A 22,068-nucleotide genomic window follows, 5' to 3' on the forward strand; every position below is an offset into this window, starting at 1 on the left:
TGAAGACTGAATTTCAGAATTTTGTGATGATTGGGAAATGAGAGTTTATGGCAGAAATAAAGCCATTTGTCTCCATTATTCCAGTATCTGTTATGGCTACAAAGGAATGAGCAATATTTGTCCTCCCTTATGAGAGGAAAAAAGCTTCCATTGGACATGGCTACCCAGCAGTTTGTGACCCCTATGAGAAAAATCGCAGCCATGGCTGAATTTTATGCTAGGCTCCACCTAATAAAGAGCTTCCAGAGTCTTCAAGAACAATGTTCACTGCAGTAGCCAAAACACTTATGTGTCGCATTAAGGCCTGAAAGGAAGCATCCTCCAACATTTCACTCCCCAAAATAACCTCCCAATTTCTTTCTTCCCCAATCTGTTGGAACCCTTTTTGAAGAGTCTGTTGTTGTACAACTCTTTGAATGAGCCTGACAACAGAATTGTACAGTATATACAGTTCTTGAAAAAGGTGAATCTGGGAAACAATACCCTTGAGAGTTTCCTCTTCCTTAGCCTAAGAAAGCTTGGCGTGAATCAGAGTCGTACAAGCCTCCAGTCACTACTAAAGGACCCCTCCCACAACAGAAGAACAACAACAGCATCAGAACCCCTTTCAAAACAAACAAGACACTCCTACCAGTGGAAAGAAAAATCAACTCCTGGACTGTGTATTACAAGGAAGGGAAGAGTGGAGTCCCATAGGGCTTGCATGGTTGGGGGTTGTCTTCTACAGCATAACATGCAGTGGAAGTCCTTCCCCTGGGGGACACATATAATTTTCAATGGGCTTAAGGTAGAGATGGTCTCACCCTCCCCCTCCTCTAAAGTAGTTTTTTTCTAGAAACCAGACCCCCCCTATTAAAGGGGGCCACAGAGAAGACTGCTTTATTTGTCACCACTCTTCAGCGTCCCCAAGAAGCATTCCTTCGAAGGAAGGGTGATCCTTGACCCGTCAAATTTGAACAAACATAGTACAGAAGGGACCTCCTTATAGCGAACCATGTTGGCAGCTGAGCTATTAAACTAGTTTTTTTCACTCATTATAGATACACTGCTCAGAACTGATACTATTGAAATGATATTAAAGTGATTGAAATATTAAAATTATTTTAAAACAATATTGAAATTATATTAAAATTATATTAAAGTAATATTGAAATTATATTAAAATGATATATAAGTGTTTCAGGATGAGAGTATAAGCATTTTCAGAGGGTAATTTTATGACAAAATAATGATTTACAGTACTGCACTAATTTTCAAATATTAATATTAAGTTTAATAAGATTAAATAATAACAGTAAATATAAAAAATAATATTAAATAACAAAAGTAATAATTCTCTCTCTCTCTCTCTCCTACTGAGATGAGGGAATTATTTTGCATATGTACTATGTTTATTTGTTTTTTATGAGAATTAAATGATTTACTAATTTTCAAATATCATTATTAATGTAAATGCAGCAAGTTATCAATTCATTAAAGAAAATGTAGTGAATAAGTAAGATTTTAGCTAAATAAATTTTTTCCCTCATCTTTTTCCCAGTCTGCTTGAGCGAGGGGGGAGGGTGTAACCTTTCAACAGTGTCAAATATCTTGACATCTTGACCACAAGGGTAGTAAGTGTTGCCCTCTTGGTGGTCAAATATATGATGTTGCCCATTTGGTGCTCTCTCTCTCTCTCTCTCTCTCTCTCTCTCTCTCTCTCTCTCTCTCTCTAGCCAAAGGTGTCTAGCCAAAGGTGAGAGATGGACAGATAGATAGAAAAGGAGAGTGGTGATAAAAAGATATATAATATATACACTATTATTGACATTTTTAATTGTTTAACCATGCATCTCTCTCTCTTATTGACTACGTATAATTATGTTTTTAAGGGTAAAATGTTTAAGATGACTTTGAAAGGATATTGATATTTCAAAGATTAATACAGTAATAAGATAATAATTTAAGGTAAATTTGATGTAGGATGATACTTTAGGTATCCAGTTAGTATTTGAACTTTCAAGATAGGCACTTATAAGCATTTTCAGAGAGGGGTGTTAACTATTCGCAGGCGGGGTCTGGTACACATCCCCCGTGATTACAGGGGTTTAATGTGTAATTATACTGTACATATATATATATATATATATATATATATATATATATATATATATATATATATATATATATATATATATATATATATATATATATATAAACCATACAGGCAGTCCCTGGTTACTGGCGGGTTTCCGTTCTGAGGTGTGATGATAACCGAAAATAGGCAATTTTTTGAGGGGCTTATCATTGCTGAAAAGTGCTGATTTTCGGTTATCAGCGCCAATTTATTATTATAGTGTAAAGTCCCCGTGATTTCTGTAATGGCGACCCATTTGCTTTGCCTCTCTAGGTTTATGATCTTAACTTTGGTTCATAAAGGCCTACTGAAATGAGACACTTATACAAACTAGACTTTACCAAATTTAACAAAAGTGATTCAGGAAAAGTTAAAAGTGGAGTGTTACCCCAATGGAAAAGGTTTCTAGAGGAAATACAGTTTCACAAGCAAGTAGAATAATGATTCTATGCCAAGCAATACTAAGTCAATAACACCCAGGTCATCAAACAAAGTATAAGGCCATAAAGACCACAATAAATGTCATATCATTGAGTGGCGCAGTGTAATAAGGTGCCAAGCGCGTTTTTTAAAAAAATGATAAAAACGCATTTAAAGTTTGCCAACTATGAAAACGCTTATAAAAGAAAAACCAGCCAAACGATTTCTATGAATCATACCTCATTTTAAAGGAAATTTATTCAGCAAAAATCATTATAGTATGTTTTGTCATTTAGCACAACCACAAAAGTGAGGTAATGTAAGATTGTAAAGTGTTAATGAACACAATGAAAATGTTTTCATACGGCAATTAAAGCATGTTTTTGTGAAAACAACCTAAAATATTTATCCTAATAATGCTCTAAAATTATTATTATAACATATCTGAGTAAAATTTCCATGAAAATATTATAAAACAAAAACAATTACCGTACAAAAAACAGACTACATTACAGATTTAATAACATGATGTAGCAAGAACTAGCTGAATAACATTTCCTTTGTTTTGCATGGATTTTCGAACAAAGTAACATAAGGGACAAAAGTGTGTGTACAGGATAAAGCTGCTCACAATAAAAACCAGTCATATCATATGTGGCGCTGCCACCTTGTTACGTATATGTAAAGTAAAAACACCACTTCCTAAATATTCGTCCTCCGGGATGATGCTCGAATTCATTCTATGACCATAAATAATGTGTCTTCATACTGGCGGTTTCTTTAAACACTACACCAGGCTAAAACACATGTCCGCCACTAGAGATGGAAGCAGTCCCCCTGTGAGAGTCACTGTTCCTCTCATAAGTAACTCATGAGAGATCGTACACACACACACACACACGCACATACCCCACCGGAATTCGTCACTTCCAGTGCATCAAACGCACTATCATGCTGTTTCCATGTGCCTGGACCATGATCAAATAGCTCTTTGCATCTGACTGAGCAAATTCCATTGTCAACACAAATGCACCTGATGTGAGAGCCACTGACAGGTTATCACATATCTCACTGTTATTCACTGAGAACCCAGACTTTATATATATATATATCTATGTGTGTGTGTATACATATACACATATATACATATATATATATATATATACACTGATTTTCAGTTATCGTCATGCTGTCGGGAACAGAACCCCACCGATAACTGGGGCTTATATGTACCTGGTTTAGTGTTTTTGGTACAGAAAATATCACAGTTTTTATTTAGTGTATAATCTAAAGTTACTTATATATATATATATATATATATATATATATATATATATATATATATATATATATATATATATATATATATATATATATATATATATATATATATATATATATATATATATATATTATATATATATATATATATATATATATATATATATATATATATACATATATATATATATATATATATATATATATATATATATATATATATATATATATATATATATATATATATATATATATATATATATATATATATATATATATATATATATATATATCACTGTACTTGGTTTAGTGTTTTTGGTATAGAAAATATCAAATTTTTATTTACTGTATAAAGTTACTTATATGTTAGAGACAAGTACTCGGAAGGCTAGAGATTTTTAGCCTTTGTTAAAGGTTTTCAAAAGTGAGGCTATATCTAGAAACCAGATTTTAGACTTTCAGGCTCACCCATAGATCAGCAGAGAAAACAAAGAACTTGCTGGCCTACAGATAAAAGCACATAAAAAATTGTTTTATTTACACATGAATAAACCACATTTTTTCTGATGAGTTTTTGTTATTCTGTTTCATAGCCTGACATAGAATGGAAATGGGATACTATCTTCACAGAGATTTCTTCAGAATTGCGGAATGAGTGGGACCCTAATGAAGAACCAAGTGAAACTAATACTAAATCTCCAGAATTATCATGAAAACTTTTAGAAGTATATTTATCTTATTTGTAGTTTTGTGTTATATTAAGGAATAGAACATTCTTCCTGATGTATTGTATCACAGGTAGGTTCAGCTAATGTGACTTTTAAGATTTCACTTTGCATACACAGTCAGCCTAAAAGTGCTGATTTTCAGAAATTAATATACAAGTGTGTTATTTTCGTCAGTTGTACTAAAAGTTGTATACCAATGTTGGTTAAGCCAGATGAAGGCAAAATTCTCCATCTACCTCTACAACTTCTACCTTCTATGGTCATAGCATATGCTTTCTTAACCAGAGCATCTCCGTCCTTGCAAGCCACATGACCATGTCACCTCATCCTACCTTTCCTGGCTTTATCTGTTACTGTACGAACACCCACCCTTTGTCATATTTGTTAACTCTCAATTCTTTCCAGCAGTGACACTCCCAGTATCCGTCTCAAAAGAATCTTCTCAGCAGATTCACCCCTGAAACCTGTCTGCACTTTGCCTAAGCTGCAAGCCTCTTTAATTCTCTGATGCACTGTCAACTCAGAGCAACACTCTTTGCATATGATGGAACCCAAGTACTGTATATGAAACTATTTGTGTTTACTTTCCCTCTTATATCTGTGCTGTTAAGCATTACAGTACTTCAGTTTTTGCAGCACTGACTTTGGGTCCTCTTTCCAGGCACTCTTGCAAAACCCTGTAGCTCTCTCCAGTTCTCCTTTGTGTTTCTGTTACAATCAGGTCATGTGCAAAAAACAGATCCTATAGCATATTTCCTCTCACATGCTCACTCAGCCCATCTGTTATGACTTCAAAGAAGATTGGGTTTTAATTTGATCCTCGTTGTAATCAAACCTTAACCTCAAAAACACCTGTCCTCTTGTATTGTGTCCTTAATACTGTTCTTTTTTCCTTATATATTACCTTTATCATGCTTAAGAGCCTCTTGGAAACTCCTTTCTTTTGTAAACTCCAGCAAACCACTCCTCTGGGTAATCTGTCAATACCAGTATAGTTCCTGTCAACTTCCAAAACTGTGCTTTTCCTAGGCATAAGTTCAAACTGCATTTTATGGATGTCAGCAATTTTCAACAGTTTGATTTTTTATCAGTCTTTGCAATGTTTTTACATGCTGTTATTTAACCTGACTTCTGTGTCTGTCTGCCTGTCCTCAAATCTTGTAACTCAATTTTTGACCTGTTCCCTTCGTTCGATGGACTTGAAATTTTGCATGGTTACTCAATCCCGGTGACAATACAACCTTACATGATCATCCCCTCACCCTTCCCTCTTCCATCCCCTCCCCTCCACCTTCCCCTTGCGGAGCACATGATCATGTGTTAATTTAGCTTTGTCCTCCCCTCTTCCCTCCCCTTCCCCTCTTCATCCCCTCCACTTCCACCTTCCCCTCCTGGAGCACACAATCAAGTGTTAATTTAGCTGTTCCCCTCCCCTTCCCTCTTCCATTCCCCCCTACTTACCCCTCCCCTACCCCTTCTTCCTCCACCTCTCCCCCTCTTTCCCCTTCTCATTTTCCTCCCATCCCCTACCTCCTCCCCCCTCCCCTCCCCTCACCTCACCTTCCATCTTTCCTCCCTCTCCCCCTCCCCTTCCCTCTTCCTTCCCCCTCCCAATTTCCCCTTCCCCTCACCTTTCTACTCCCTCCTCCCCATTCCCTACCCCTTCCCCCTTCCTCCCTATAAACAGATCTCAGTTTTATTAACTACAATCATAAATTGGTTAAGATTTCTGTCAAAAATAAAAATTTTAAAATAAAAATTTAAAAAAAATTTAAACATGCTTCTATTAAAATATGCTAAAAAGTAAAAAAAAAATTTTTTTGAGACACCAGGATTTTCTTACATTTAATTATGTCTACAAAAATAAAAGCATGGCCCCCAAGCATGAAAGAAAATGCTACAGGAAAATAAGTAGATTTTTTTATTTCTTGTTGCATTTCCTTCCATGTTTGGGCCCATGTTTTTATTTTTGTAGACATGATTAATTCTAAGAAAATCCTGGTGTCTCAGAAAATTATTTTTTTACTTTCAGTGTATTTTAATAAAAGCATGTTTAAACATTTTTATTTTATTTTATTTAGTGTAAGATCCACAATCTTTATTTCTGTATAATTTCAACATTCCATAGTTCACCCTTTTGCTTATAGATATACAGCACTTCACTCTCCTCCCAGTCATAAGGCAACACTTCCCCATGTTGTTACACCTGCTTTCTTCATATTCTGGATGGCATCCTTCTTCACACCTATCTTGCTGAATTTCCCTAAAGGTCCTAAGATGGGCAGAGCCTCCTCCAAAACTCCCTGTTCATTCTCTATATTCAGAAGTTCTTCTAGGTATTCTTTCTATTTTCTCATTACATCTTCAACCTTTATTAGTATGGTATGCTGTTATTTTCCTACTTTATATAATTGCATTCCTCCATAATCCTTTATGTTCTCTCCTTGACCCTAGATATCCTATAAATCATTTGTTCTCCTTCTGGGGTCCTTAGTTTCTCATAGCATTTTGCTAGCATCATTTCTGGACTGTGCCACAAACTTCTTTAACTTTTTATTTGTGTTACTGAATCTCTCTCTTGTTCTTACATCCCCAAAATTTTCTTCTGAAGCTGTACATGTTGATTTCATTTATTGCTTCATGTACTTCCCTATTCCACCATCTTTCTTTAAGGATTCCACTCCACTTGTCATCCCACAAACATCAGTTGTTACTTGAGGTAGTTTGATTTTCATCATATTCCATTTCCTCTGTCTGTCATCTTCACCCTCCTGTGTTTTTTCTGTTTGCCAAACTTCTCAACATTCAGCAATTTTGAACTAATTTCCAATTTCTTTTCACTCTTCAATTTCTATATTTTAATTTTCTTCTCCTAGCCCATTCATAAATTCATTACTAACAACCTGTGCTGCATGACTACACACACACACATACACTCTTTATGATGTTCCTCCTATTTTTCACTGCCTGCTTTTAGATATTATCAGATGATGTTTCCTCTTCTGGAAGTCTCCTTCCAGTTGGGAATCCTGGGCTTTGGGGCTGGTAGAGCAGTTATCTGAAGATCAATTGAACATCACCAATTTGAAGACAAACTTGAAGTTCTTTGGCATGTCATTTTTGTTAGTGATGTGTACCATAATCCTTTGTTTTATGCAAATCTAATGTAACCTCTTATCTATTTAATCTTTTTATAGAACTTGCCTTGTATTCATGACATATTAATACTTGAGCCATTATCTTTCTTCCAAAGATTTTCCAAAATAACCGATTTAAATATGGAAAGAAACTTTAGTTTTTGCTTCTGAGAGTTTATTCTCTGTCACTTCAGTTTGTATCTTGTTTCAGACATGCAATATTTGCAGTTTGTTATGAAATGCATGTTTTGAGAGTGTAAATTGTAGCTGCACTTGATAGTATCAGGTAATTACTTTAGCTGTTGTGGTGACATTTTCTACAACTATATACAGTGTCAGTATAAGCACAGTAAGAAAGTAGACAACACCAGCTGTTTTGCATGCCATATTAACTATTGTACACTTGGTGCCAGTTGTATAAGCTATTTGCTTTATCCTGTTGTCCTTCTCTTACCATTGGCTCATTGCTACAAGTTTTATGTTGTGAAATGTCAAACTTTTCATTTGATTCATTGATGGTGAATCTGTTGCCTATGAGCCTGGACATTTTTCTATCAGATTTTTTTTCATTTAGTAGTTTTTTTTATTTTGAAAGTTCTCTCATTTAATTGCAATAACTGTTTTTCTGTTCACTGATTATTTCTTTTGTAATTGAAAATAGTTTGGCTGCTGTAATAGCAGTCAGGTTGAATTATGGAAGGAGGAAGTCAAAGTGCCTTAATTTTTTTAGGCAAGAGAGAGTACTGGCTAGTACCGTGTGTATATTGTGGTGGTATTTAAAGTTGTAAATTTTGTTTACATCTAGCAATTAAAAAAATGTTTTATTAGCATACTTGTTGGGTACTTAAAGAATTGGAAAATTTTTATAGTTCTTTTGTGTAATTTATAAAATATGAAATAGCACATATATATATATATATTTTGCACAAAATGCATGCACAGTAACGTATTTTAATATGTAATAAAACAATAAAGTACAGTATTAATAAATCAAATTTATGGCAATCTATTTTGTCCTCAGATTTTTTGAGCAAGTTATTGTGACTTTAAAGACTTCATTTATAATTTTGCATTGGACTCATCAGCCTGCACACTGACAAGCAACCTCCAGCTGGGGAGCCTTCATCAAGAAAGTGCTTCCTTCTTAGCTGCTGAGATTTGTGCCAAGGAGTCTGTCACCATAGCTTCTCTCCAAACTACCTCGTGGCTCGACCTTTGGTTGAACATGTTGCTAGGCGTCACTGTGAGAGGTATCTTTCATCAGGATGAGAGGGTGAAAATCAGGAGGTTACTGGTGTCAGGAGGAAAGGCACTGACTTTTCTAGCACACCAGTGTTCCAACCTTGGGTGAACCTGGTTGTAACCCTCTCCTCCTGACAGGTTCCCCACTAGAGTAGTCACTTGCTGGGGGAACAGTTTGTTGTTGGTATCTTCTTTACTCTTTCTGAAGAGTAATGGGGAAGCAGTGGTCAAGAAGAGAAGAATGGAATCTTGGAACACTGATCCACCATGTGGTGTCCTTAAAACCCAATGTGGAAACAAAGGCACCTGTAGCTATGTCCTCAGGGATTGCTAAACCTTCAGTGTGTGGGGTTGTGAGAAAGTCCTCTTCTCCTAAACCAAGACAAGTAGCCAAATTGTCTTCCTCTCCCAGCCACAACCAGGAAGGGAAGAAAGGGTAGTAATTCTCCTGAGTAGGGGGTTGCTTATCTTGCCACTGGGCAGTATGGCAAAACATGGTGTTGAACCCTAGGTAGTATCAATCAAGTCCTATCTCAGACACTGATACTGTTCCATCCAGGCCATCCACATTTCCTGAAATCTCTAGGTCTGTCAGCAGTGATGTGGGCGATGAAGGAGAAGGGCACTATAGAAGTCACAGAGCACCAGTCTCCATCATTGTACAGTCATCGTTACCTAGTGGTGAAAGTGACTGATGATTGGAGACCAGTGATCAATCAGGAGATCTCCCGATTAAAAGAGTTTGTCCTTCAGACTTAAAATAAAGATGATCAGGAAGGATTTAGCATGGTAAGTAGACGGCAGTAACCTCTAAGCAGGCATTCCATTGACCTCTACCCCTAAATAAATGCACTGTTCTCAGATGTATTGAAAGATGGTTGGGGCATAAACCTGAGAGGTTCATATGTTTCAGGTAGTGGGTAAAGGACACACCTCGTGTGCATATCAATATTCTGGATATGCAGGCACCATGGCTAGTACAGTATTGCAAACATTCTATGATCTGTTGGTAAGTCACTCAGTAATGCCGATGAGCATCAACAAAACTATAGTGGTGGTATGTCAATGAGCAAGGAGACACAGTGTCTCTTCTTCTTTGCCAGTTGTCAGTGCAGATCCAAGAGTAGCAATTTGCCATGCCATCAAGCTGTCAGTCAGGCACATTCTTAGTAAGAGGATTGTCTTGGCAGACCAGCTCAGTCATCAGGGTCAGGTTGTCAGGACAGAATGGTCTCTACATCCCACTTACGAGAGAGATGGTTCAAGCTCTGGGGCTCCTTGATGATCAACCTGTTTGCTGCCAGACTGAACAGGAAACTCCCAGTGTTCTGTTTTCCAGTGCCAGATCCCTGGGTAGTGATGGAAGATGCTCTCAAACACCCTTGGGACAATCTGGATGTTACACCTTCCTGCCTAATGCACAGGGTGATCAACAGTGAGTTCATCACCCTCAGTTTCAGAATGCCCCTGGTGGCTCCTTGTTAGCCTCAAGCTGAGTGATACCCAGATCTGCCTATTCATATTGTTAAGTTGCTGAAATTACCCTTTGGCCCACTCTTTCGTGACAACAGCACATTCAGAGGTACCAACAGCTTCAGCTTCACTCGTGGAGGAGGATTTTCTCACGAGGCTGAAAGGCAGATGGCTAGCTACCTCTCACTCCTTCTCAAACATGAACCAAGGAAAGTGGGACATCGTAAGACCTGTGAATAAAAGAATTAATCTTCATATAGATGAACATGATAATCATAATTAAATAAAAAAATTGGCAATTTGATTACAGTTTCATTTATATGAAAGATAAAAAAGTTGCATGGTGGAAACACACCTAAATATCAGTGTCTAAAATACACCTGCGTTAAGAATAGCTCAGCCAGGTTGCTATGTAGAGAATTATATAACATTAGGGTTTGTTATATCAATGTTTTAGTGTACTTGCACAAGCACAAACATGAAGGATGTCATTTTGATATGAAGCACAGGGTGTTTACAAGGTAGACAAACATGATAGGTCATTTACTTTGACAAAAAAAAAATAAAATACATAATTACAGGTATATAGACAAGCATCAATCGCATTCATTTCAGCATCCACTATCTAGTGCATTTACTGGATTATTGTGTCAAGTACACATCAGAGTTTGCACATTAAAGAAAAAGGATAAAACATATTAAATGGAGTATGCATGATATCTGTCAAATTTTCCCGATCAATTATTAGTGTTTCATTTTGTAAGAACTTTTCTTGTAGGCATTACTTTATAGCCAAACTTTCATAAATTAAGGTGAATATCACGATTAGTAGGTTCAAATGCAATGTCATTCTAAAAACTGATGGGAAATATACCCAAAATCCCATGCACTGTCATTTAAAAAAAAAATGGGATAGGAAAAGCATATGACATTGTTTAGATTTGATATGAATATGATTTGTCTGGGCTGGATAAAATCATACAATGAAAATGCACAGAAAAGACTTACTGAATTTTTATTGATTTTGTGTTCTTTATGATACATATAAATGTATTTTACATATTACCAGACTGCAATTTATGAAAAATTGATTCCAAACGAATTTTTGACTAGTAATCTTATAAAGCAAGAATTTCCAGGATTTTACACTCAGTGTGGACAGAACTAAGATGTGAAGTTAGTATACACCCTACCCAGACATACTTACCAAAAAAATTTGTTTCAACATAGAAACTTGAAATTTCTAATATTTCAAGCCCACATACAAAATTCTTGGACATTACAAACAACACATAAAAGTAACTCCTACAAACCCAGTAATATACAACTGCACGACTTTAAATTCATGAAATTAAACACCAAGAGACTGGATTACGTACTGATTAAACACAAATATTTGACAGTATAAATCCTATTCTAATTAAAGCTAATGATATTGAAAATATTTTCCAGTTCATTTATTGCCACTGATATCACTTAAAGATTACAACCTTTGGCATGGGATGCAATGACTGTTTGAACATTGATTTTACAGCATACTAACCATTACTTTATAGGAGCTCCAACTGGTGTGTTACACCTATAAATTATTACTAGTTTAACTACAGCAAGATAGTCCTCTATAGGTGGACACACCTTACCCAGAAAAAGCTCTTCAGCTTATATTGACCTACAGGACAATTTATTAATTCTTACACTTTGGGGTGTGAATAGTAACTGTAAAACAATAATAATAAAAACTGGGGTACGGGGTGAATATAAAACAACTGGAATCGAAGTTTCGATGTTGTAAAATTGGTATAAAATTTTCAAGTATTGCCCAACTTAAAAACACTTAGCCTGATTTTACAGTGACACAGAAGGAAGAGAGAAACTTTATTAAGCATTCATAGTATTAAGCATTCATAGTATTAAGCATTCATAGTAGCAGCCCAGAGGAAAGTTTGTGTATAATTAACGTACCTGTGATAAATTTGTTAATATTGATAATGAAAATTAATGTTCATTATATGGGATTTGCTATTGTGTAATTGACATTTAAAAAGTACAGCATGACAAAGTAAAATTGTGACAATGCTCAGGCAACTCTCAGAAGAATGCATCTCTGAAGGTGCTAACAATTAACAATGTTCATAAAATGTTCACTGAAAATATTTGATTATTGATAGCAATATCAAGGTGTGCCAAGGTGTTGTCATCTCACCAAAATTGGTTAACTCAATTCTTAAGGACTTCTTCCAAGACCGCACAAGAAAAGTGTAGTATCAACTCTGAAAGGGAAAAGCTTTAATAGGGAACATTAAAGTTCTGAGACTGCCCTGATCTTGATTACAAGTTTATTTCCACATAATCTATGAAGTCTTTTTAAGAGGGAAAGGCCAATGTGATGGGCAACCTAATTCCATTTTCCAGCCAAGCCCAAGAAAACCAAAAAGTAGAAAAGAAATGATGATGATTTAGACTTAACAAAGGTAATTATTTCCTTTGATGGTCAAAGATTTTTTCTTCTGGAAGTTCAACTTGGCCAGTGCTGGTACAGTGGGAGGACAGATAAATTATGTTTACAAAATAAGTGAAAGAAAATATATTCAGTCTAGTAATGTTAGTAAAAGAAATTATACTCAGTCTAGTAATGCTCCAGTATGTATTTCCATAATACACAGAATCACTTTACAGTCATCTGTTTCTACTCTGTAAAATTGGGACCATTATTGAATTTTGGAAGTGAGGTCCAACATTATTTGGTCATCTGAAAAGGACTTCTATCCCTCTTTAACATTCATAATCATGCTCTAAAGTAGTAAATATTTGCCAAGTCTGAGAGAGCTACAAATAATGGTTGAGCAGTCTGGTAAACTATTATTAAATCAACCTTGTTCATCTGCTTTATCTGTCCACAAAAAGTAAAAATTCATGTTTATATTGTAATTTTGACACAAGGTAGTAAGGTTTTTTTTATTTTTTAAAGTCTGAGATCAAGTAAAGGGAATAATACGTAGAATATTCAATCTTTGAACATCAAGAAGAAGTCCACCATAGGACTGTTCCCAACATACTATAACTGCTAATGATGAACATAATATTTAAACTTTCAAACTGATTTGGCACTGCCCTTGGATATCGTTTCAATAACCAACACCAGGTTTCCTTACAGCAATTTTCCTGGTAATTAACAGAAGGGCTTGTGTGTATTACTTTAAATCTGGCTCACAACTACAAGTAAGCATTACTTACCTTACAATTTAAAAAAAATCCATATACGGCATTTCCAGCAGAAGATCAAGAACCTCTCAGCCTATCATAAAGGATCCAATTCTATGAGAATAAATACCAAACTCTTAATAAACAAATGTTGAATACAAATAATTCTTTGAGAATAACAAATGCCAAACTCTTGACAAACAAAAATGTAGAATACATATAATTCTGCAGTGTTATTTTGTGGCACACTAATGGAAGAACTGAGATTCTCTTGTACTAATAAATGATATAAAAAAATAATTAACACATATATTTTATTCTATGCAATTGGGTTTATGTATGCTGCATTAAATTTGGGAGGATTTCACACCACTCCTTTTTAGTGTTCCCATGCCTCTTAATTTCACATTACAACACATTTCTTAATTCAGCCTTAACTGGATCTTTATAACCCAAAACTAGTTTTCATTAAATACAACAATTTCTCTTCTGTTATTCTAAGCATACACACATCACCATGTAAATATCTTAAGTGGGCAGGTATATACTTTGCAATCTAACAGAAAGTAAGCTATAAAAGACAACCTTTTAAACCAAAGTAAGCTATAAAAGACAACCGTTTAAACCAATCTATGTTTTTACTAGACTAATGTATAATCGACTAATGTATAATCGTGCTTCACAATATAAAAAAGGTTACATTTAAAATTAATTTGACTTGTCTGATGGGTTCTGGAGCTTGGTCCTCAAGACCTAAATTTCATTATCAATCAATCAATCAATCATAGCAATCTCATTAGTATACAAACTTTCTGCTCTTATTCTAGCACTCTTCCAATTATTGCACTCAACCAATCTTATCCTAGAATGATCATAATTTAAGTATAAAATAATTTAAAGAATCTTGAGGTAGCTGCAAAATAATTCATGTAAAAATACAGAAGAAACATGTTTCACTACAACCAAACATAAAAACACCAAATCTCATAACATAAAATGACAGGAAAGCCTTTTACATCAAAATAGCACTAAAGAACAGCATCTGTACTGTATAATGGAATGTAAAAATTTTCCCTTATAATGTTATTAAAATGCATGGTGCAAAACGTAATTTTCCATTCAGGATAACTGATTAATTTCCCAAATTTTACTCCACAATTTTTTTTTTTTTTTTTTTTTGTGGTCTTGTACCTTCTCAGCCTTTTCCAATGTTACTCTTACATTATATTTCAATAGAAATTTTAGTATTGCAACCTTTACAAAATATAACGGTCACCATGATAATCATTTGTTATGTTTAAATTCCTGTTCACAATCTGACAACATACAAATTACCATAGTGCCAGGGTAACAATTAGGATGTGTTACATCATAACAAATCACTTGAAAAATAGTCCTGTATAGTATTGGAAACATACTGCAATCCCCACAATCACTGTCCAATCCCATCAGGGTTCACTCAGGACTGGATTACTAACAATATTTATTTTCTTGTAGCCCAAGTTATAAAGAAGTAACCAGACTGAGCCAAAATACTACTTACCTAACATGAGGGTTGGTTGAAATTTAGATTTCATAAAAAAAAATGGCAATACCTCAAAAACTTACTTATGGACGAGTTTTAACTTTATGGATACTCCAGTAAGGAGGAAATTCTAATACTGAAAAGATTCTCATGAATTGCATACCCCCACCACAGAAAGAAAACAATATTTACCTTCTTTTACTTCAAATTCTTTAATTCAATTATACTGAATAAATAAATGGTAAGAGAGGAAAGGAACTAAGCAAAAAAAGAGAGTGAGTGAGAGCATTATATGATGAGAATGAAAAATATTGGTGATTCAATTCAATTCCCTCAGTATGATTTTAAAGCTTAGGCTGTTCAATTGAATATGCTTCTGTATTGCATTTTAAAATGTTCCTAAAGTGACAGATAGCATGGTCATTTAGTAGGTTTATAGCACAGTTTCCTACAGCTTTATCAGGGTGATATTTTTCAAGGCAACTGCACTTCCCATTTTGTTCACATTTCTTTTAATAATGAACTAAGGAGAGCCTCCCTTCCCTCTTCCTTCAGTGAAACTGTTGTCTGTTGCTCCTCCCTCTGAAGGTCCCACAGTTCTGTGGTGAGATCTGGCTGTGCTCATCCACAAATGCCACATCATCATATTTTTCTGTTATTTACTTTTGAATCTCCATTGGTTTTCTCTCCCTCTTTGCCTTGCTGGCATCTCTAGCCTTCTTAGGGGCCATGATGATTTATGTATGTGCACTAAATTGCAACAAAACACAAAGATATCACAAACAGTTTAGCATAGATGTGCACTGAGTGAGGCCCATGAGAAGACTGAGCCCTTCCCCTTGTTTCAGCTGGGAACCACACACACACACACATGACATGCTTAATCCCTTACATGCTATAAACCAGGCAAAAGTTTGCTAATGGGGCAGACTTCTCCTCAAACAAAAGATCCTAAAGCCAAATCGTCCACTAGTAGAGATGTCTGTTAGCTGAGGTTCCACTGTATGCTACAAAAATAGGGTCTTCCATCAAATGGTGGCAAGAGCAATTTTTTAAAAATTAGTAAAACAGATTTGAAATTTTGACAACTTGAAAAGACTGCAGAACTGTTATTTTTATAGCTAGTCACAATTTTTTTTAATGAAACCTCAGCCAACTTTCTTTTATTAAGTTATACACCATTCATACACCCTCCCTGGCAAACACTGCAGAAATGTAAAAAATTGCCATTGTTATTTTTTAAGTTAGAGCAATCTTTTTTATCTGAATAAAAACTAAATCTATTTTCCTACAGATGAAAGGTCAAACATTCTTAGCCCCTCCTATTGGTCAAAAAGCCAATTTTTTTAATGCCCATAGTTATTTTTAAAATTTTTGAAGCCTAGATATTTTACTTACAATGAAAGCTGAGCCTACTTTCTCAAAATGGTTATTACTTTTCACAAACAATGCACCATACATGCTATCATGATACATGAAAAGAAAGAAGTTTGCACAATCAATTCATATTCAAATGCAGACAACCAAAACTGCATATAAGAAATTTATATAAGGCTAAATTAACAAACAGCTTACATGGATGAAAGCATTTCCAGGACAAGAGGGTTACAAAAATAATTTTCATTTTGCACTACATACAATGTATAGACTTACAAATATTAGTAGCCCAATATGCAGGTTTTGAAAAATTTTGAATTCAAGTCTCAAAGGAAAATTTAAAGACCTATCATTCAATCTACTATTTAAGTACACATTAAGGGTACAAGTAACACCACAACATTATACCTGTATGACTAAACTAAGCTACCACTACAACCTAAACAGTTAGGAAACAACTATTTGTGACAAATCTCAAAACAAGACTAAAATAATGTGCTTCTCCCTACATAAAAGAAATAAACTACAATATGTATTGGACAGAAGTATACTGAATTACTCTCAGCAAATGAAGTTCTCCAGTTACTTTCCGGTACTATAAGTCCATTAAAGACGTATACAATAACAGTGGCAAAACTATATTGTCCACCTGGTCTGTAAGTGCTTCTACAATTGCTACAAGGGATGTCAGAAACTAGCAATCTCCCCCAAATAGCCCATGTTACATCTAACAGATTAAACAGGGTTAAGCCCCCAACAACCACCATCTGGGCAACAATTCCACAAATACTCCCTTCCACTGTTTTCTTGGTGCCTGCCCACTTCCTACGGCCAAGATAGGTACCTCCAATGGATGCTGCCGTGTCCCCAATTCCAACAGCGAGAACTCCTGCCAGGAGGGGCAGGACAGATGTTGGCAAACTTGATGTACCCTTGATATCCTCAAAGGTGCAAGGATTTAGCCACAGAGGACAAGCAACACCTGCTAAGAGGTATATGTGACTCAAAATCAACACACCACCATCTTTTTCATCTAGAAAGGTGGCAAATGCTGTGGATATGATTGATGACAATGGTTCCAGTCCTTCTATCCTTACAAACTGGGGGAGTAAAAGACTTATAAGAAGTTAGAGAAAATATTCAGGGTTTGCAGTTGTTTCCTAATAAACAATTTACCTTTAACATAACCTATTCATGTTTCTATGCAAATACCAGAGACTAATCTTTATAGGAAAAAAAGTTTTGCTGCCCCTAGTAGGCTGGCACATGCACATATGGCTACCTCAGGTACTCAGTGACTAACTGCCTCACATCTTGCATATACTGAACAGTTAGTACCTCACAGTTTTCCCAAGACATCTGGACTGTTCAGGATAGCCTGAATATAGAAATACTACAAAATCAAAAACTAGGGTAGAATTCACAACAGGTAAGCAACAGCACCTCCCTTCTTCATGGTGAAGAAATGTAGCTGCAGAAATTTACATGAAAAACTGAGTTTATGTGAAATGTACACAGACCAAAGTACCACTGTTGAAGTTAGCTAAATATAGTCAAAGATAAAAAAATAATTCAAGTACAAAATACTATGGAATAAAACAAAGTGCTAAATCTATGTCACTGCACTTAGAAATGAGTTGGTAACAGCAGTCCTTAGAGCTTCATTCAACTTTAGCTTACAACTTACATTTCAGAAAACTTGCAATGAAGGATGATTCAGCTACCCTTCAATTATGAGAATAATTAGGCATAAAACTGAAGATGGCATTTGACAAATTACAGTTTATTACATCAAGTTTATGTTCATTCATTCTAATTAATAACACCTCTCCTGTTTCCCTCAAATGCATGTTATTCCAACTTTTACATAGACACATACAGAAGTTCCTCAATTATCCGGATCTTCCTTATTTGACACTTGACATTATTTAACACACCCAGACAAGGAACCAAGGACCAAAGGTATATACAGTCCAACCTCTTAAATCCGGCAACTCCCATGATCCAGGATATTTTTGAATCAGCTGCAGTTAGTACCTGAGCGGCTATGGGGGCGGCACCACACGTTTCAGTTTTTGGATTTTTTTAAGATTTTGGAACTGAACTTTCTCCATAAATATACACAAGCACAGTTTATTTCCAATGAAAACATTCTGTGAAACTCAAAAATATACAGCATACAAAAAATTGTAATTTGTGTATACTGTACTGTACTGTACTGTATACTCATGTATCATCCAATCTCGTGTATCATGTGATCATTAAAATTTTGTCCAAAAATATGATTTTATCATAAACATCATGCTATTATAGTGCGAAATGTATTTAGATTACACTAGGCAGGCTTTCTATGCTTGTCTCAGTTTTGGTAGATACCAGTGATAATGCATATTATATCTGAGTTAGCTTTTAACTAATAAATAGGTTTAGAAGCAAAACCTCATTAGGATAAATGCAAATCTTCATACATTAAATCAGACTTACCAATCTTGTGACTTGTCTAAGAATTCATTACTATTTCTTATAATTAACATCTGCTTACTAATGTGTACAAGCCTCTGGCATAAACAACAGTTCCTCATTGGACGAGTTGGTAGAGTTCTCGGCTAGCACTCTGCTAGGCCCGAGTTCGAGTCTCCGGCTAGCCAATGAAGAATTAGAAGAATTTATTTCTGGTGATAGAAATAAATTTCTCGGTATAATGTGGTTCAGATTCCACAATAAGCTGTAGGACCCGTTGCTAGGGAAACAATTGGTTCCTAGCCACGTAAAATAAGTAATCCTTTCGGGCCAGCCCTAGGAGAGCTTATATATATATATATATATATATATATATATATATATATATATATATATATATATATATATATATATATATATATATATATATATATATATATATATATATATATATATATATATATATATATATATATATATATATATTAATATCACTTTATATATGATTCATTTTATCACACATTACCACAGGTGAAAAATAAGAATATATACATGTAGGTCCTGACCGGTTTATATATACACCCGTTTCTTATTTTTCATATGTATATATACATAATATATGATATATATATATATATATTATTATGATTATATAATTATAATTCGCTATATAAACTGCCTCCCCCTTTGTGTTTGTTATTGTTCTGTTGTGTTTCATTTACTGCCAGCCGGCGATCGATAGACCATCTGTCTATATACTTAAAACATAGGGTTTAAAAGATTAAAGGCGCTCCCATTTTTGATAAAGATCTTTCCTTGAGGCAAAAGTAATCTGGCTTGGTGTCTCTCCTACAGGCCAAAACCTCCCCAATGCGGGCTGCATTTTTAATGAGTCAAAACATCTGTGTTTATTCTGCCCCCTGCCCCATAGGAGGATAAAAGCAAAAGCCCACGAGGTCTCGAACACATAAGCGGGCTGGAAGATATGGAATGAAGGCGTCCCCAACACCTGGCCCCATCGATGCCCTTGCATCCCTAACCACGTGGCCCTTTCAAAGTATACTTCTCCTCGTATATATCGTATTATATATATATATTCCTCGAGCCCCATATATATATATTGCTTGGTTTATATAGTCCCCATTGCCTTGACCCTATATATAAGCCCTTGCATCTCACCGTGGAAGAAACTCGCCCTCGGAAATCGAGGAAGTCATCCACGGACTGCCTTTATTTGTTTGTTTCCGGAAAATCTGTCTCAGGTAAAGTGAATGGAAATATAAATATTTCAGACTCATACTTTTGTCTCAGTAATATTTTCTTAAAAAGAAAGCCAGAAATTAAGAAGACCCTTGTTTGTCCGTGCGCCTCTTGCAACATAAATTCTTTATTACAGGCTTTGGCACCCTCAGTGCAGCTTGTTTCATTATTCTTTTGTCTATTTTCATTACTAGTTATAATGTGCATATTTCTCATTTCAGAGGGATCCGATTTTGTGGAAAGTTTCTTGGACTGTGGCAATTTCCCCAGTTTCATTCAATCTACTCTGAGTTCCTCTTTCCCAGTTCTAATGTCATTTATGTAAATACACTACTTTAAATGTGCCCACGTGTTTCATCCTTTCCCTCAGTAACCAGAGCCCTATGCTCATATGAAATTCTCCTTTGTTTTCCTCTTTTTACGTTTTCCATTACCCAAGTCAGAATCACAAGGCTAAATTACCTTAAATTGTTGCTACCTGTCTCACAGGGCATATTTCAAACTAAAACCACGGAAAAACGTAAAAATATATATATATATATATATATATATATATATATATATATATATATATATATAAAAAGTTATTTTATATATATATATATATATATATATATATTTATATATATATATATATATATATATATATATATATATATATATATATATATATATATATATATATATATATATATATATATATATATATATATTTATGTCATTTCAAAATGATGTAAACTGCATTTTTATTGGCTGTTTTCATAAAAAAAAACTCCAAATTTTTATTATTCTGCCGTTTTGGAGCCATATTTCTTCAATCAGATCAGGAAATAAGGCCAGAGTAAATTGTCCAACATGCATCGTAAACTGGGAAATAATTTCTGATGAATATACTTGAAAACGCTACTTAACCTTGGAACATAAAAATGAAGGCTGGACCTGTCGTACATATATATATATATATATATATATATATATATATATATATATATATATATATATATATATATATATATATATAGGACCAAGGGACATTAGTGAACAGAGGAAGGCGTCCATAATAACCATGTACACCTTTATTTGTATTAAAATTCTGTTTGAGACATCTGTCTCATTATCAAAGCTAGAATAAGTAAAATATAAATATAAAATCAGACTCATACTTAAAATTACAATTGAAATATAAAAGTTATACAAAAGAAAGACAAAATTAAGAAGACCGTTACTTTGTACAGAGTATAAAAGTAGAGTGACATAAACAAACTAATTCCAGGCGGGGTAAACTCACGTCAGGTACAGAGTTGTTGAAGTAGTTTGGTTGTTCAATCTTGGTACTAGTAGTTTAATAAAAGAGATTCAAATTTAGGAATCGAAGAACTGGGGACTTTGGAAAGTATTTTAAAATTTCTATAATCAATTTCTGTTTTACATCTTTTGCTAACACAGCACATCCAAATATTAGGTTTACGATTGAGCATGAAAATGATAATAAATTACCCTTTCTGGATGTTTTAGTTACTCAGAAAACGATTGTTTTAATTCATCAGTATTTAGGAAAAGACTTTTTCCGGTCTAGGTTTAATTTTTATAGCCATTGCTGTTTTAACTTTAAATTAAACTCCTTGGTTACCGTCTTCCACAGAGCTTTTAATATAACTTCCAGCTGGTTTGGTTTAATAATGAAATAACTTTTTTATACAAATACTTTCTAGATAATTGTTACCCTTCCAAACTTTTTTATACCTATTTAAATAAATTTCTGAATGATAAATATATACCTAAATTACAAATAACTACAGTTCCTAAGATGACATTTTTCGCCAGTCTCCCTATGATCCACGATAAGTC

At 34.6% G+C, this 22,068-nt stretch overlaps 2 protein-coding genes across 7 annotated transcripts in view; one reads left to right on the forward strand and one right to left on the reverse strand.

The window, feature by feature from the left end:
- IFT43 (intraflagellar transport 43) overlaps positions 1-22,068 on the forward strand; it is a 184,481-nt gene that overhangs the window by 159,387 nt on the left and 3,026 nt on the right. For 5 of the 6 annotated variants that reach the window (XM_067120212.1, XM_067120211.1, XM_067120213.1 and 2 more), the window contains one exon: positions 4,411-5,703. The exons of the other annotated variant lie outside the window; for it this stretch is intronic. In XM_067120212.1, the coding sequence (XP_066976313.1) occupies positions 4,411-4,530 (120 nt within the window). In that variant the 3' untranslated portion in view covers positions 4,531-5,703. Of the gene's footprint in view, positions 1-4,410; positions 5,704-22,068 lie in introns of those variants that run through there. 6 annotated transcript variants of the gene reach the window in all.
- Dolk (Dolichol kinase) overlaps positions 16,853-22,068 on the reverse strand; it is a 33,622-nt gene continuing 28,406 nt past the window's right edge. The window contains 2 exon segments of the mRNA XM_067120207.1: positions 16,853-17,188; positions 17,190-17,600. Coding sequence (XP_066976308.1) covers positions 17,096-17,188; positions 17,190-17,600 — 504 coding nt within the window. The 3' untranslated portion in view covers positions 16,853-17,095.

This window comes from Macrobrachium rosenbergii, chromosome 18 (genome assembly GCF_040412425.1).
Source record: "Macrobrachium rosenbergii isolate ZJJX-2024 chromosome 18, ASM4041242v1, whole genome shotgun sequence".
Taxonomy (NCBI): domain Eukaryota; kingdom Metazoa; phylum Arthropoda; class Malacostraca; order Decapoda; family Palaemonidae; genus Macrobrachium; species Macrobrachium rosenbergii.